Genomic DNA, 18949 nt, shown 5'->3' on the forward strand with positions numbered 1-18949 from the left:
CCTTACAATCACATAAAACTAAACAATAACATGACCTTGCCCTATCACATGTAGTAACCAAAATACTACTAACACTATGACAACTGTTTACACAATATCAATCTACTATGGTAATGGTTTGCATTTGGGAACTGTACAGAAAGGCAAAAAATATGGTAAACTGGAGGTGCCACAGTTCTGGCAACATCAATGGTCAATGGCACTGCAAACCCTTAGTGTCAAATTGCTTTATTTATAACTAAGTCTTATTTTGGAAAGAAGGCAGTAAAAATGTATGAAGGTAAGTACAATATGATTACATTAAAGGGATAGTTCGACCCAAAATTTAAATTCTCTCATCATTTACGCCATCCCATATGTGTTTGACTTCCTTTCTTCTGCTGAACACAAATTAAGATTTTTTAGAAGAATATCGCAGCTCTGTAGGTCCATACAATGCAAGTGATTTTGACGGTCCAAAAAGCATATAAAGGTAGCGTAAAAGTAATCCATAAGACTCTAGTGGTTCAATCCATATCTTCAGAAGCGATATTATAGATTTGGGTGAGAAACAGTTCAATATTTAAATCCTTTTTGGATATGGATTTGACCACTGGAGTCTTATGGATTATGTTTACACTGCCTTTATATGCTTTTTGGAGCTTCAAAATGTTAGTACCCATTCAACTGCATTGTATGGACCTACAGAGCTGAAATATTCTTCTAAAAATCTTAGTTTGTGTCAGCAGAAGAAAGTCATACACATCTGGGATGGCATGAGGGTGAGTAAATGATGAGAGAATTTTTATTTTTGGGTGAACTATTCCTTTAAATATTCACTGACATGTTCTTTGCCTACTGTAATAAAAGTCTTGAACCATTTCTGATTTTAGCCTGGGTGCCAGACTGTTAGTGTTGAAATTGTCTGTATGAACAGTCCCTATCCAACAATCATACAAATTAACATACAACACAAGACAGCTGCCAGTCATATTTATCCATCTAAGAGTTTGAGAATACTTTCTCTCTCTTTCAGTGCTTTCCAAGCCTGATCTCTCTCTTTTTTTGTTGGAGTGCGTTTCTTTTGCCTGGCTGCCATAATGCGACGGAAGGCCTCCATAACCTCGTTATCAGCCACTCGAACCCGATGACGAAGCTCCTGTTTCCTCATCTCTTCCCGTGCCAACCTACATGAACAGGGGTTAAAAGTGACCTTCCCAAACACACATTAAGCCTTGTATTTGACCATGCATATGAAAAACACATTTCTACTTAAGAGCTCACTTAAAATTCACATCTACTCAAAGTTATTTGACTAAACCATGGAAAAGTCATACTCCATCTAACTTCATCTTATGTTGAAAAATGTCTAGATCTGTTGGCTGTGACTCACTTGAGAAGCTCTTGCTTGCGTGAGCGATTGTGGACAGTAAGTGCTTTGAGTTCAGACTGTCTTTTCTGCAGTTCAGCCAGCACCTCATCTTCAGACTCACCCCCAACACCTTGCCTCTCATCAAAGTCCAGCAACCCCTGAGACACCAGCTCCTCTCTTATACGAGACTCTAGAGAGCGTGTGTGAGGCACACTGTAAAAGAGGGTGAAAGATGAGACAATTTACATTCGTAGCACGTTCCTGTTTTATTTTGCACAATTCATCCATGTACACTACAAAACTAAAATCAGTTATGAGAGCCGCATGTTGACTTTGAAGAGATAAAAATGGCAATTTCACAGCCTAATTCCTTATGACAAAAAAATGAAAATTTTGGAAATTCAATAATGTACACAAGAAGGCTAAACTCATCACACTGCACTCATACTGATGCACCTCCAAACTCAAAAAGGTATTACCTGAAGGCTTTACCCTGGCTACGAGGAGATGTACCAGCCCCATCATCCTTTCCTGGAATGTCTGGAATGGGTGAATCCTCCATAGGGGATATAATATTTTCCTACATGCATGAAAAAGGACAAAATATCTAACATATTACAGAAACATTCATACACTGATATAAACCAAGCTGCTATATGCAATATAATTACTTAAGGGTCATTTTGGCAGAGATGACTCACTGACCTCAACAAGTGCTTGTAGAAGCCGCTGAGTAAGAGGGCCAAAAGGACAGCCGTCTTCTGGAGGCTCATGCTGTGACTCTGACTTCTTAAGCAGGGCATCTACATCTACATAAACAAATAAAAAAAATTACATGACATATGATATACAGGATGAACGCAATAAAGAGGTTTCAGGTTAGACACAAGACATTACTTTGACCATTCTAATGTTATGAAAGAAATCAAGACATACACTCACTGAGCACTTTATTAGGAACACTATGGTCCTAATAAATTGCCACACGTGGTCTTCTGTTGTTGTAGCCCATCTGCCTCAAGTTTGACGTGTTGTGCATTCTGAGATGCTATTCTTCTCACTACAATTACACAGAGTGGTTATCTGAGTTACCATAGCCTATCTGTCAGCTCAAACCAGACTGGCCATTCTCCGTTGACCTCTCATCAACAAGACGTTTCTGTCTTCAGAACTGCCGCTCTCTGGAAGTTTTTTTGTTTTTGACACCATTCTGAGTAAACTCTAGAGACTGTTGTGCGTGAAAATTCAAGGAGATCAGCATTTACAGAAATACTCAAACCAGCCCGTCTTGCACCAACAATCATGCCACAGTCGAAATCACTGAGATCACATTTTTCCCCATTCTGATAGTTGATGTAAACATTAACTGAAGCTCCTGACCCGTATCTGTATGATTTTATGCATTGCACTGCTGCCACACGATTGGCTGATTAGATACTTGCATGAATAAATGGGTGTACAAATGTTCCTAATAAAGTGCTAAATGAGTGCCTCTTCTGTCTTTGACTAAAGAATTACCTTTGGCATCCAGTTCAGAAAGAGGACCCATCATGCTTTTCTTCTTGTCATTGGCCCTTGCTCCCTCTCTTTGCTCCTCTAGCAGGTCCTCTTGAGCCCAGCGCTGGGAATAATGCTTTCCCAGGGCTGGGATCTGCAAGGCAACAACATGTAAAGCAAGCTCAAAGTCAGAAATGAACAACAAACACAAAAGCCACTAAACATGCATTCTTCTGTATATACAATTTGGCGATAGAAGTAGGCAATAAAGAGAAACATGCAATAAAGTAGAGCAAGAATCTGGGTCTAAAATATATTGACCTTGTAGTACTCTGCTTCATCATTAGGTGGTTTGAGCAGTTCTTCAAGAACTCGCACCTCTTCATTTGTGATGTCCGCACAGTAAGGCTCCACAGAGGCCCAGAATCTGTTTTACACACACACCGTTATGAAAACAACCCTTACATTACAGTAGCACATTAATACTGAATACTGATAACTAAATATTTCCCCTCTAGGATCAACAAAGTATTTCTGGCTTTTAACATCTAAGGTGCGTCCCAAACTGCACACTTCTGCACTATTCTACGTCATTTTGAAGCGGAAGTACTCGGATGATTCCCTTCTTCAACTATCAAAATGGAGTGTGGAATGTTGAACAGTGCATGCACTCAGTGCTCGCGGCTTGCCATACGTAGCAGAAGGGGCGGAGTTACCTGGCTGGTCTGAAAAAACAAATGTAAATCATGGAGAATGTAGCAACTAGCGAAACTTCAGTGAAGGCAGCACCTTACAAATGTGAGTTGAATGCTTTACCATCACCCCACGCTGTGTGAATATATACTTTGTTTGAGATACAAGTGTTAAACTGAGGTTGGCTAACATGCTAAAGCTAGTGGCAACAGTGCTGTGTTCCATTTGGGACAATACTACACTTTATGCACTCAGCATATGAATGTTTAGTGTAAAGCTCACCATTTACACATACTGTGGACTAATTGACAAAAATTGGTCTTGTTTTTCCCCCCGAAATAAAAAAAAAAAAAAAAAAAGATTATAATTACTAAATTGTAAAAAAAAAAATTTTGGTTGTTCTAATTGTGTAAGAATGTAATTCTTTTTACTCCATCTCCAGACAAAAAGTCTTATTTTATTCCACTAGGTGGCAGCAAGTACTAGAAAAAATAATTTTTCCTCTATAACCTTCCATTACAAAATGCCGATCTGAAATGTAGGTGGCGCTCTAAAGCATTTTAGCCATCACAAATGTGCTCGTCCATAGACATTCAGTCTAATTTTCAGTTCATGCACCACCTCCATTGTTTCATCAACTATCCCGGCCTCTGAGTGGACTAGAAGCTCAATATAGGTGTCATTAGCAAGCATCAATAGTCAATAACATATTGTCGATTATTTGTTTAGCATAATTTTTTGCTGGACTGCATATTTTATTCTGGACATCTAAGATATAACATTGGATTATTCACACAAGCAAACTCAGACAAGTAAAAAATTGCTACAAATTTCTGAGAAAACTGCCTAAGGTAAAAGCAGATATAAAGTTTTTGTGGCTTACAGCAGCAGTGATCGGTGCCTAAAAGAGACATTTGTATTTGATGTCTTTAAAATATCGGGTCCCTAGACCCGATATATTATCCATCACAAAAGAAAGATCAAATTCAAATAACCTGTTGGGAGCATCATTTTTGGGATTGCGGGGTATATCTTGCGGGTCCACTTCAAACTCAAATTCCTGGACCTTGGTCTGTATGTTCTTAGACTTTGGTCTGCCTGGTCCAGGCCCAGGAGCATGACTGCCTTTACCATCAAGCTTCTGTTTTTTGGGCTTGGAATGGCGAGAAGAAGCTGAAAGATCTGTATCTTTCCCCAATTTCAGCAACCTTTTGTCCCCTTTTTTGTCCTGCCAGTCTGTTAGAATCTGTTTCAGAGATTCAAAATAAATCGTTAAAGTCAAATAAAGTAGGTGGGACAAAGACAGAGAGAGATAGTCCAAAAACACTGCTTTTTCACCTGTCTCTGTTCTTCCAGTGCTCTGAGACGGCGACTCGCAGAAGAGAGAAGCGTTTCCAGCTCCAGCTGAAGTGTGTCCAGCTCTTCAATGCCAATGCCATCATCCTCCGAGCGGCTGAGCACAGCAGTGTATCGTGGACACACTTTCACATGGTCCACAGGTTTGAAGTCATAGTACTTCAGAGGGGGACAGTCCTTCAGCTCACTCATCTTCTCAGTAACAGGAACCTAAATCTTATGAGGAACACATAAAGCCAAGGCTGAGTGAAGCTGAAAATGTCCAACAATATATCATGAGTTAAACATGGTTAGTTCTCCTTAGAAATGCTCAACTCGAAATAATCAGAAAAGACTACGTTATTTTAGTAAAGCGGTAAAGGTGTGATCTGGATGCTGTGTGAACTGTGTGCTGGTCGCTAATGCTGCCAGTAAACAGCTACACACCGTGATAAGGCAAGCAAGCTGTACTGCAATGTTATTCATTACGGTTATTGGGTGACAGCTGATTTCTTGAATGTGTTGCATCCCTGCTTTCTCTCTCACTCACTAACATAATACTGATATCTATATATAAGACCAGAGTGAGATACTGAGGATACACTGTAAGCTAGAGCTACATGCTAGTTCGCTGCATTCTATCCAAACCACAGAGAACCGGTTGTATCAATAATTATGTGTGGTGTTTAAAACGTAAAGGTTTGTCTCGACAATTAAATAATATGCTTATAAACAAAACAGAAGAATAAACTAAATGCACAAGTAATTTATTAATAAAATGTCATTATTTACCTCGCTTGAAAGGGCATCCATTACTGACTAAACCATTATGTGAATGGGGGAGGAGGGAGAAGACAGCTCACCGAATAAAGGATTAACTAGAGTGCTTATTACCGTGATTTTTTTGCATCATCAGATACGTATGTATTAATAACACAAATTGTGACAAACATTTATAAAGCTTTTGCAGTATCATTATTCAATTTCAGATAAACACCCCATCTGAATGTTACTTCCTACAAAATAACATAGATGTTCCGTGAATGGTATATCCCTGACAGAACAGCGTCCATGTTTTATTCAAAGAGTATAATTTAAAGAAATTTTTTTTTTTTTTTTTTTTTTTTTTTTTTTTTTTTTTGCTTGTGCGATTTAATATCACAAGAGCATTTGTTTGTATTTTTAGATTAGCACAACCTCTTACTAAACCAATGCGTTGGACCTGTCGTGCTATTTGCCATATAAGGAAGAAAAAACGAATCAAGGTAAGTTTGCCACAGCGCTTGACCGTAAACATCAGAATAGATGTTAAAGCATTTCTTTGTCATTTTTGTATCTTTAGTTTTCACGACTTTTCTTATCCTTAAAAAATATGTGAGCTCAAAATATATAATATTATCTATGGCTGAATCCAGAATGCAATTTTATCTCAACAAAAACAATAAATAGATAATGCCAATAAAATAGTGCGATTTTACTAGGTATATTACAGCAGTATGTGAGCGCAGTGAAGGCGTGTTTCACATCTCTACAGGCGTGGCGTGCGGACTTCCGTCTTCCTCCACGGACCTCTTATAAAATGGTAAGAGATTTACATTTATTTTAAGTTGCTCTTGTTGTTGTTTTTATCATAGCATACACAACCAAATGACCCGATGAATAGTCTTTTCGTATTCCCATTTGCATGAAATCGCAGATCCCGCGGAGAGCAGTGATTTTTGGCTTATTTGATCGTGTGATGTCTTGATTTGTGCGAGCTGGCTAACGTCACTTACTTGGAGGCAAAAAGACTGATTTAATAAAAGAAGTGTACATGTTTAAATGCAGCTGATACCACATATGTTTAGCGACGTCAACAATTTAATGAATGCCACTCGTTTAATTAATTCACCCACAAGTAAATACGTAACAGGACATTGATAAAGTGATGTTCAAACAGTGTCGTTGAATCATACTTTTATAGTCACACCTACTTAAGTATCTACATGATTGACACATGCACAACATAAATATAGGCTCAATCCAATGGTCAAAAACAAACCTGCTGTCAGTCATGTTGTGTGCATGCACCTGATTTACCACACGTTAAGGTTGTCGATGCAATGAAATGCATGTTATTTAATGTCTGATATAAAATATTTGCTTTTTTAATATTTAGACGGCGACATTGCGACCCTACCTGAACGCAGTGCGCGCCACTCTTCAAGCAGCTCTGTGTCTGGAGAACTTCTCCTCTCAGGTGGTGGAGAGACACAATAAGCCAGAGGTGGAGGTCAGGTGAGGAACTCACGGATAAAGCCCACATCCTACTTCTGTGTATTGTTTGTTTTTTGGTTGATATGCAATTATCAGATATTAACGGATATTGCAATTCACCGTTTCAATACAGGAGCAGCAAAGAGCTTCTGCTGCAGCCGGTGGTCATAAGCCGCAATGACAAAGAGAAGGTTCTGATTGAGGGCTCCATAAACTCTGTGAGAGTCAGCATTGCTGTCAAACAGGTAAGAAATCAATGATACACTGCAGAAGGTCGATGCAGTGATGATTTTCAGAGGTTGTCATCATCTTCTAATGATTCTTTTAGGCTGATGAGATTGAGAAGATCCTGTGCCATAAATTTATGAGGTTCATGATGATGCGAGCAGAGAACTTCTTTATCCTGCGGAGGAAACCTGTTGAGGTGAGACAAAGCTTTGTTTGTAAAGAACAAAGAAGGGATGAGCAATGTGGAATCAACAAACCAACATACACACCACAGATATCTTTATGCTGGAGTTATGCATAAAGTTGTTTGGGCTATGAGGGGGGAAACCTGTTGTATATAGTGTTTTTATTAGATCATTTATTTAAATTTTGTATACCAAAGGTCAGGGTTTCCCGACATTTTTTGCCGTAAGTACCTACACAGCACAATCAGTAAAGGCTCAAGTACCCCTTCATTGACACAAAACCAAAGATATAAACCAAAGGCTAAATATTATTTAACGGTATCATTAATATTGTAATATCCCTTAATATGTACAAAATAAAATGAGGATGTTGTCAGTTATTATCTTTATTCATAACCAACAAAAACTAAACCAGGCCTTATTAGCCGTGAAACTCGCAGTTAAAACAGACTAATGCTGTTAATTATACAGCATTGATATATACACTGATCAGCCACAACATTAAAACCACTGACAGGTGAAGTGAATACCATTTTTTATCTTGTTACAGTGGCACCTGTCAAGGGGTGGGATATATTAGGCAGCAAGTGAACAGTCAGTTCTTAAATTTCATGTATTGGAAGCAGGAAAAATGGGCAAGCGTAAGGATCTGGGCGACTTTGACAAGGGCCAAATTGTGATGGCTAGACGACTGGGTCAGATCATCTTCAAAACGGTCTTGTGGGGTGTTCTCTGTATGCCATGGTTAGTACCTACCAACAGTGGTCCAAGGAAGGACAACCGGTGAACCGGCGACAGGGTCATGGGCGCCCAAGGCTCACTGATGCGCGTGGGGAGCGAAGGCTAGCACAGCCTGTCTGGTCCAATCCCACAGAAGAGCTACTGTAGCACAGATTGCTGAAAAACTTAATGCTGGCCATGATAGAAAGGTGTCAGAACACACAGTGCATTGCAGCTTTCTGTGTATGGGGCTGCGTAGCCGCAGACCGCTCAGAGTGCCCATGTTGACCCCTGTCCACTGCTGAAAGTGCCTACAATGGGCACGTGAGCATCAGAACTGGACCATGGAGCAATGGAAGAAGGTGGCCTGGTCTGATGAATCACATTTTCTTTTAGATCATGTGGACGGCCGGGTGCGTGCACATCGTTTATCTGGGGAAGAGATAGCAGCAGGATGCACCATGGGAAGAAGGCATGCCGGCGGAAGCAGTGTGATGCTCTGGGCAATGTTCTGCTGGGAAACTTTTTGTCCTGGCATTCATGTCGATGTTACTTTGACACATACCACCTACCTAAAGACTGTTGCAGACCACATACACCATTTCGTGGCAACAGATGGAGTGGAGTGGCCTCTTTCAGCAGGATAATGCACACAGCCACACTGCAAAAATTGTTCAGGAATGGTTTGAGGAATATGACAAAGAGTTCAAGTTGTTGACTTGGCCTCCAAATTCCCCAGATCTCAATCCGATTGAGCATCTATTGGATGTGCTGAACCAACAAGTCCAATTCATGGAGACCCCACCTCACAACCTACATGACTTAAAGGATCTGCTGCTAACGTCTTGGTTCCAGGCACCACAGGACACCTTGAGAGGTCTTGTGGAGTCCATGTCTTGACGGGTCCCCGATATTAGGCAGGTGGTTTTAATTAGAGCCCGACCGATATGGGATTTTTGAGACCGATACCGATTACCGATATGATGGCTGATATATTTAATTTTTGAGCTGGAATGAAAACAGACCTTTTCTATGTGGATTGTTCACCAATTTTGCACTGATATGACTATGCAAAGGTACTCGGGAGGCTGCTTTCTTAAATATTTTTATCAAAGAATATTTGATATTATTGTTATACATTGTCAACAAATTCTAGAAATGAACACAGAGAAAATAAAGAATAAATAAAAATACAATAAATAGCTTAAAAATCATCAGTACTGTTCAGTATCTGTCAGTTGCTGACCATTAAAGAATAAATTCATACAAAATAAATAGCTAAATAAACATCAGTACTGTATGTTTAGTACCAGTCAAATGCTGACCATTAAAATAAAGAATAAATAAAAATAAAATAAATAGCTAAATAAACATCAGTAGTACTGTTTAGTATCAGTCAAATGCTGACTATTTTAATTACGCCAATCAATTACTGGCAGGTTGTAAAACAAGAAGCATTTACACCTGCCGAGACGAGAAAAACAGCGGCAGCGGTGTTACACCGTATTCTGCTATCCAAGTTCAGGGGAAACTTTCAACGGTGGAAAACCAGACTTTGAAATATTACATTTTATAAATGCAACGACTGGAATTGCTAGGTTGAAAGGGGTACCAAACTGTGAATCCTGAACAAAACAGTTTGGTGAATACATGTTTACACATTAGCTTCCACTCAGCTGACAAGCAATGAAAGTGGCTACGTGGTTAGCTAGTTAGCTATAAGCTCATTGTCATGGAGAGTAAAAGATGGACTTCATTTACTTTCCAGCATTGCGTCTCACCAACTTGGTAACATTGTAGCATGAAATCAACAGACACAATCCACCACCGCATCGTTGTCTGCTGAGCTGCAAAAAGACGCTCTGATGTTTACCTTTCAATCTGCTGCATTACTTACTGCACTGACAAAATATAGCTGGCTAACAGCAATCAGACATTAGTGACATGGTTGTCCTGGACAGGGTTAACATTATATTAGTTATATTGAAAAGGGAAAATGATGGGGTCATTGTTTATTAACTTTCCAGGATGTATTTCACAAACTAGTTAACAACTTACCGCGAAGACACCGCTCAACTCCGCCCTGTCTGCAGAGCCACCATCAGCTCAGCTCTGTAAACAATGGAGTCGGAGCGCGCTCTGCTGGACAAACTACGTAATTACACCAATTCTAAAGCATTGTTTTCTGCATTATATGTTCTGAAAAAAAGTTTTCATATCTGCGCATATCGTTAAACATATATGCCGATACCGATATATCGGCGAAAGGCTAATATCGGCTGATAATATGGGTGGACCGATATATCGTTCGGGCACTAGTTTTAATGTTGTGGCTGATCGGGGTGTGTGTGTGTGTGTGTGTGTGTGTGTGTGTGTGTGTGTGTGTATGTATGTATATATATATATATATATATATAATATATATATATATACAGTGCATCCGGAAAGTATTCACAGCGCTTCACTTTTTCCACATTTTGTTATGTTACAGCCTTATTCCAAAATGGATTAAATTCATTATTTCCCTCAAAATTCTACAAACAATACCCCATAAAGGCAACGTGAAAGAAGTTTGTTTGAAATCCTTGCAAATGTATTAAAAATAAAAAATGAAAAGAATCACATGTACATAAGTATTCACAGCCTTTGCCATGACACTCAAAATTGAGCTCACGTGCATCCTGTTTCCACTGATCATTCTTGAGATGTTTCTACAACTTGATTGGAGTCCACCTGTGGTAAATTCAGTTGATTGGACATGATTTGGAAAGGCACACACCTGTCTATATAAGGTCCCACAGTTAACAGTGCATATCAGAGCACAAACCAAGCCATGAAGTCCAAGGAATTGTCTGTAGACCTCCGAGACAGGATTGTATCGAGGCACAGATCTGGGGAAGGGTACAGAAAAATTTCTGCAGCATTGAAAGTCCCAATGAGCACAGTGGCCTCCATCATCCGTAAATGGAAGAAGTTTGGAACCACAAGGACTCTTCCTAGAGCTGGCTGCCTGGCCAAACTGAACAATCGGGGGAGAAGGGCCTTAGTCAGGGGGGTTACCAAGAACCCGATGGTCACTCTGACAGAGCTCCAGCGTTTCTCTGTGGAAAGAGGAGAACCTTCCAGAAGAACAACCATCTCTGCAGCACTCCACCAATCAGGCCTGTATGGTAGAGTGGCCAGACGGAAGCCACTCCTCAGTAAAAGGCACATGACAGCCTGCCTGGAGTTTGCCAAAAGGCACCTGAAGGACTCTTGGACCATGAGAAACAAAATTCTCTGGTCTGATGAAACAAAGATTGAACTCTTTGGCCTGAATGGCAAGCGTCATGTCTGGAGGAAACCAGGCACCGCTCATCACCTGGCCGATACCATCCCTACAGTGAAGCATGGTGGTGGCAGCATCATGCTGTGGGGATGTTTTTCAGCGGCAGGAACTGGGAGACTAGTCAGGATCGAGGGAAAGATGAATGCAGCAATGTACAGAGACCTTGATGAAAACCTGCTCCACAGCGCTCTGGACCTCAGACTGGGGCAAAGGTTTATCTTCCAACAGGACAACGACCCTAAGTACACAGCCAAGATAACAAAGGAGTGGCTACAGGACAACTCTGTGAATGTCCTTGAGTGGCCCAGCCAGTGTCCAGACTTGAACCCGATTGAACATCTCTGGAGAGATCTGAAAATGGCTGTGTACCGACGCTCCCCATTCAACCTGATGGAGCTTGAGAGGTCCTGCAAAGAAGAATGGGAGAAACTGCCCAAAAATAGGTGTGCCAAGCTTGTAGCATCATACTCCAAAAGACTTGAGGCTGTAATTGGTGCCAAAGGTGCTTCAACAGAGCAGTGAGCAAAGGCTGTGAATACTTATGTACATGTGATTTTATTTATTTATTTATTTTATTTTTATAAATTTGCAAAGATTTCAAACAAACTTCTTTCACGTTGTCATTATGGGGTATTGTTTGTAGAGTTGAGGAAAATAATGAATTTAATCCATTTTGGAATAAGGCTGTAACATAACAAAATGTGGAAAAAGTGAAGCGCTGTGAATACTTTCCGGATGCACTGTGTATATATATATTAGGCCTACATTTTTATTGTTTACATACATAATTTGTACTATTTACAAGTATTTACACTGATATGTAGATCAAGTGCTAAAACTGTACTGTCTCTTTAAGACTGTGGACTGAGCGCATATTAATGAGAGTGAAGTTACACAGCTTCTTTATTAGAATTAAATATTTCTTTTTCTTTCTTTTTTTGATCAACAACTGACCATAAAGAAAAGAGGATATTAAAGAGACATTATCAAGACAAATGGACTGCATGGATCTCACCTTTGAACATGCATTAAACAGAACGTGTCAAAATAAACTTTCTCAGTGCTTAACTTCACATATTAAAAGATCAAACAAAAGATTTTAAGTTCGTTCAAATGAAGATCGTGATTAATCGGGAAATCTATATTTTTACCCAGCCTTGTAGTGATGGGAAGATCGGATCATTTTACTGACTTGAATCTTTGAGTCTCGTTCAACAAAATGAACAAATCATTTTTCAAGTCATTTAGTTCATTTCATTCATTTTAGCAGAATTAAATTAAAATGTTACATTTTCAATAGCCAAATCCCCCCAACACGTCTACTTACAGTTGTTCTCAAAAGTTTGCATACCCTTGGAGAATTGGTAATATATGTACCTTTTTTAAAGTAAACATGAGTGAGCAGGCAAAACACATTTCTTTTATTTCTTATGGGATTCATATTCAACTGTAGGTTATAACAGAATGGCACAATCATAAAACAAAACATGGCAACAAAGAAAAAAATGAAATGACCCCTGTTATGCATACCCTTAGTTCTTAATACTGTGTATTGCCCCCTTTAGCATCAATGACAGCATGCAGTCTTTTGTAATAGTTGTCTATGAGGCCCCAAATTCTTGCAGGTGGTATAGCTGCCCGTTCGTCTTGGCAAAATGCCTCCAGGTCATGCAAAGTCTTTGGTCATCTTGCATGAACCGCATGTTTGAGATCTCCCCAGAGTGGCTCGATGATATTAAGGTCAGGAGACTGTGATGGCCACTCCAGAACCTTCACCTTTTTCTGCTGTAACCACTGGATGGTCAACTTGGCCTTGTGCTTAGGGTCATTGTCATGCTGGAAAGTCCAAGAGCATCCCATGCGTAGCTTTCGTGCAGAAGAATGCAAATTGTCTGCCAGTATTTTCTGATAACATGCTGCATTCATCTTGCCATCAATTTTCACAAGATTCCCCGTGCTTTTAGGGCTCACACACCCCCAAAACATCAGTGAGTCACCACCATGCTTCACAGTGGGGATGGTATTCTTTTCACTATAGGCCTTGTTGACCCCTCTCCAAACATAGCGCTTATGGTTGTTACCATAAAGCTCTATTTTGGTCTCGTCACTCCAAATTAGTGTGCCAGAAGCTGTGAGGCGTGTCAAGGTGTTTTCGGGCATATTGTAACCGGGCGTTTTTTTGGCATTGGCGCAGTAAAGGCTTCTTTCTGGCAACTCTACCATGCAGCTCATTTTTGTTCAAGTATCGTCGTATTGTGCTCCTTGAAACAACCACGCCGTCTTTTTCCAGAGCCGCCTGTATTTCTCCTGAGGTTACCTGTGGGTTTTTCTTTGTAGCCCGAACAATTCTTCTGGCAGTTGTGGCTGAAATCTTTCTTGGTCTACCTGACCTTGGCTTGGTATCGTGATCCCTGAATTTTCCACTTCTTGATAAGGGATTGAACAGTACTGACTGACATTTTCAAGGCTTTGGATATCTTTTTATATCCTTTTCCATCTTTATAAAGTTCCATTACCTTGTTACGCAGGTCTTTTGACAGTTCTTTTCTGCTCCCCATGGCTCAGTATCTAGCCTGCTCTGTGCATCCACATGAGAGCTAACAAACTCATTGACTATTTATACACAGACACTAATTGCAATTTAAAAAGCCACAGGTGTGGGAAATTAACCTTTAATTGCCATTAAAACCTGTGTGTGTCACCTTGTGTGTCTGTAACAAGGCCAAACATTCAAGGGTATGTAAACTTTTGATCAGGGCCATTTGGGTGATTTCTGTTATCATTATTATTTAAAAAGGAGCCAAACAACTATGTGATAATAAATGGCTTCATATGATCACTATCCTTCAATAAAAGACAGGTTTTTGTTTTTTTTGCATGATCAGTCATATTTTCAAAATCAATGCCAAAATGTCACAATTTCTGCCAGGGTATGCAGACTTTTGAGCACAACTGTATGCAAACTTTGATTATAGTCCCAATAAGGAAAAATGTATAATGCAGCCAAGGACAAATTATGAGAAACAAATGATTAGTTCACCTCTGGATTGAATCTTCTTGTCTGAGTCGTTCGTTCTTTTGTCACGTGACAGCCGTATGTGCATAGTGTATACCGCTGTCACGTGACAAAAGAACGAACGACTCGGACCAGAAGACTCGAGAGGTGAACTAATCCTATGCGGTTTTCACGTAACAAACGAGGTTGCGCAATGCACGTGCGCGGTCAACACAAAATGAACAAATCACTCTGAGACTACTCGTTCTTCTGAGTCACATAAAAGATTTGTCACTACAGCCTTGATCCCTATTATTTTTATTTTAAGTGATACATTTTGTTTTATAGGTTAAACAAAGGAAAATCTAGTTCTTTTCACATAACCCTGGTTGGGAATCACTGCCATAGGTTGTATGTCACATAAGGTGATCAACCATAAAGGTATTGTAAGTGATTTCAGCCATTTTGCTGGCTTTCACTAGACTTGGCCACTACATTAGCCAACTCCAAACCTTCAACCTTACACCCTCTTTCAGAAACACTCTCTAAAGACCAATTGTCAGCAAATCTAAACACTTAAAATGCAGAGAGCATTTGATTGACTAAATAAGTGCAGGCCCTGACCCTTTTTGCTGTTTTCAGAGCGTAGTGTAATATGTCTGGTACTAAGGGTTAAATGCATTGCTGAACAAAGCTGTACATGTGAAGCACCATTTTGAGTGTTTTATATGAACTATACATGATGTGGAAGTGCTTAATTTCCTCTTTTGTGCTTTTCAGGGCTATGACATCAGCTTCCTCATCACCAACTTCCACACAGAACAGATGTATAAACACAAGCTGGTGGACTTTGTTATCCATTTCATGGAGGAGATCGATAAGGAGATCAGCGAGATGAAGCTGTCCGTCAACGCTCGGGCCCGAATTGTCGCAGAGGAATTCCTCAAGAATGTATGTTTTCTGCTAAATTGAGATTTGGCACGTATATCTTATTACATCTAGGGGTGTAACGGTTCTCGGTTACAAACCAAACCGTACTGTTCGTCACCCACAGTTCGGTAAGCATTTGCACCGTGGTTCATCTCGAGTCTAATGACTCATCTGGAGGTTTGGTAAAGAAAACACAGCATCACATAGACAGGCACTGTTACAACCTCCGTTAGTGCACCTGTTTGGCTCTGTAGATGGATACACTCTGCCTGTGTCTCACGTCGGTCAACTTTCTATAGAGAGTAGCTGTCCAATTAACTGTTAATATGTTAAATCAGTTAATGAAATCACAGTTCGGCACGCATTGGTGTGTAGTTGAAAATGGCAATCGGAGAAGATAAGAGAAGCCCTGTTTGGAAATCTGCAGTCATTTACAACAGCGGTGGTCAAAAAATATTGACAAAAAAAGTCACTGTTTGCAGACATTGCTTAATGCGAGTGCCGTAAACGTATGGTAATACATCAAATATGATAGCCATTTATGACGACATCACTCTTATATAAATAGTTTGCAGAGCAAAAACTGTAGTATCCATATAGTAACCATGGTTTTACTATAGTAATATTTTAGTTACCATGACTGTATAAACCATGGTTCATTTTGTGGTTACTATGGTTTTACTAAAAATACCATGGTGAAACTAGGGTTACTGTAGTAAAACTGTGGTGTTTTGGATGTTGTTAACAAATTGAGTATTCTTACTTTGGATTTGGCAGTAGTGTTTTTTTTTCCTGAACATAGCAAGTACCAAACCCGTGATTCTGAAACCGTGAAACAAACCGAACCTAATGAAATTTGAACCGTTACACACCTTATTTCAACCATGTTTAAATCAATTGAAAATAACATTTTTAATTTGACTTTTTTTCAGTTCTGAGGATCCTTTCTACATTCCTAATAACCATCAGAGGTGTTGTGTCGGTTCTTGTGGACAAAAACATTCAACGTTTTTAAAATTGCAACAGAGCAAATGGGGAAGAATGCATCAGTTTGCAACCAATCAGCTAGGAGATCCACAGGAACAACTGACCAGTCCTGCAGCACCATATGCAGCCCCCTTTGCCTTTTCTTCAAGGTGCTCCCTGTGCCCATGGATATTAACAATTTTACATTTAGTCAAGAATTCATTACTCTAGTTTTCTGTTTAGGGAGTAAATAAATGAAGAAAAAAAAAAAGGTCAAGGCAGGTCCTTAAAAGTACTACCTGTAATTAATATTGATGGGCACAGGAAACTTGTTGATTGACTGTAGTCTACAGTTTTTTTTTTTTTCTTCTCTTTTTGTCTTTTATATATTCATGTACTCGTGTTCATTTTTGTTACAATGAAAAAATTTTTTAAACCATTGTTAAAGACATCATGAGAGAAAAATAATAAGAAAAAAAATAGGTGTTTATATTTTGGCACAGCTAAACTCTAATATGATATTAACTATACAGGAAAAAAAAAAAATAGATAATACCAATAAATCCAATAAAAATATATTAAGCTTTCTGTATCTCTTGGGATTTATTTCCTAATCTGATTTATGCATGTTGTTTCAATAACACATTTTTAGGTGTAGAATCTTCCTTACATTTATCCTCACTTTATCCTCTAGTTACTACTCTTGTGATTTTGTCCTCTTCTAATGTATTTATTGAGTGTTCCACAAACACCCCTTTCTGTTTTATATGTCTCTTATATATTAGCTTTGTGTTTAGCAGAATAGCATTTATTAAAATATTTGCAGTCCAGCTGTTATTCAAGCACTCTGTGCAAAATATTTCTTGAGGATCTTAAAACTACAGACAAAAGTGAATATTATTCCTCAAATGCTTTTGTCACTACTATTGTAGAAATTCACTGTGCACAGTAAACCAGGATTAATTTAATCCATGAATGAAAGTGTCCAATAACAGGGCAGTTAAGCGAGTAGTATTACGCTGGTCATGTGATGCTAACATGGCTGCCCCCATGAGGCGCCCCTGCTCCATGTAGAATAAAAGTGCTTTTATAAGATTACTGATATGACTGAAATCTTCCTCACGTGAGTGGTCATGATTTTATACATATGTTTCAAAATTTCTATTCATTTTTTTTTTTTTTTTTAGAAGTAAAACTTTTTAAATGAGGAAAAAGTGTGATTGCCAAACAATTGACCAAATGTGTGTTTTTCATAGGTTGTCTGAAAAGCCATGGCTTTGATTGTTTTGATTGTGTGATGTCACCTTGCCAGCCTTCAGTCAGTATGTCCAATGTGATGGTTATGTCATGTGTTTGCACTTGGATGCACAAGTGTTTGCATACCTGAAATTAGTCTGCTCTGTAAAGGTCTGCTCTCATTGTCCTGTCTACAGCCTTTCTCCATGGGGCAAGTAGTGTAATACAAGTAAAAAAAAAAAAAATACTGAAAGTTGTGTGACACTTCTTTCAGTTCTCCTGCTATGGAACAGGTCCACTGGTAGAATAAAAGACTGTGAATCTGCGACTGGCATTAGCTGCATGCAATATCTTTGTGAGTCTGTCATACCCAGAAACACAAATACAGAATAGCAATCAATGTGGGTTGGCAATGCATTATAATGTTTAAATATAATTTCTGTGGTTGTAAAGGTCAAGGAGTGGGTACTGGTCTCAGTTCAAGATTCTATCTGACCCCACAGCAATTCACACTACGTATTAATTTAGAGCTAGTGAGAGGTTTTGCATACAGGTTTTTTTTTAACTGATGAGTGGATGAAGATCTGTGTCCATGACAACAAACCATAAAAAGAAGAAGAAAAGACAGACTACTACAGTACATCCTCCAGAAACTCACACATCTCATTGTATCTGTTCAAAAGGTGTATGATTGTTTCAGCCAGGTCTGAACAAAATTATAATTATTAACATAATTAATTCTAATGCTAAAAATGGGGTCCTGGGTACTGATAAAATATAGATACAAAACTTAACACTAAAGTTGATGCATTTTCACCAAAAATGGAATAAACTCTGATTAGAGCCCCATATCATGTATAGGGTCCAAAAGTCTAAGCCTAGTGAAAATGCTTTTATTTTGCATCCTTTTCAAATGTAATATTTTATCCCATTCCCATATGATAATCATTTAAGTAAAAATGTTTTTATTTTTTTATTTTATTTTTTCCAGAATTTCTTATTTGTTATTCCAGCATGATTTTAGAATGTTCCAAAGAGCACCTTGTGCTTCAATCAAAGCAAGAAAATCGACAGTAACTATAGTTTAACCATGGTATTTAATTAAAACATTTACAACAATATTACTGTATTTAAAAAAATAAATAAATAAATAAAAACATGGTTACTACAATATTACTTTAGTAAAACCATGGTTAACTATTTTTTTAAAATTACTTATTAACAACAAT

General features: G+C 38.8%; 2 protein-coding genes across 2 annotated transcripts; one reads left to right on the forward strand and one right to left on the reverse strand.

Annotated features, from left to right (window-relative positions):
* Positions 1 to 970: 970 nt before the first annotated feature.
* LOC127426281 (transcriptional adapter 3-like) lies at positions 971 to 5949 on the reverse strand. Its single transcript, XM_051672987.1, has 9 exons — positions 5669 to 5949; positions 4880 to 5113; positions 4537 to 4787; positions 3170 to 3275; positions 2870 to 3002; positions 2057 to 2160; positions 1831 to 1931; positions 1373 to 1564; positions 971 to 1166 (listed from the first exon to the last, which is right to left on the reverse strand). The coding sequence occupies exons 2-9, from the start codon at positions 5087 to 5089 to the stop codon at positions 974 to 976; spliced, it is 1290 nt and encodes a 429-aa protein (XP_051528947.1). The 5' UTR covers positions 5090 to 5113; positions 5669 to 5949; the 3' UTR covers positions 971 to 973.
* Positions 5950 to 6083: 134 nt separating this feature from the next.
* LOC127425857 (actin-related protein 2/3 complex subunit 4-like) lies at positions 6084 to 17076 on the forward strand (the record flags this gene model as incomplete). Its single annotated transcript, XM_051672150.1, has 7 exons — positions 6084 to 6141; positions 6358 to 6458; positions 7035 to 7153; positions 7266 to 7377; positions 7461 to 7556; positions 15369 to 15539; positions 16451 to 17076. Coding segments are annotated over 7 exons (663 nt in total), but the record flags the coding sequence as incomplete, so codon positions are not given.
* Positions 17077 to 18949: the final 1873 nt, after the last annotated feature.

This window comes from Myxocyprinus asiaticus, chromosome 35 (assembly GCF_019703515.2).
Source record: "Myxocyprinus asiaticus isolate MX2 ecotype Aquarium Trade chromosome 35, UBuf_Myxa_2, whole genome shotgun sequence".
NCBI lineage: Eukaryota > Metazoa > Chordata > Actinopteri > Cypriniformes > Catostomidae > Myxocyprinus > Myxocyprinus asiaticus.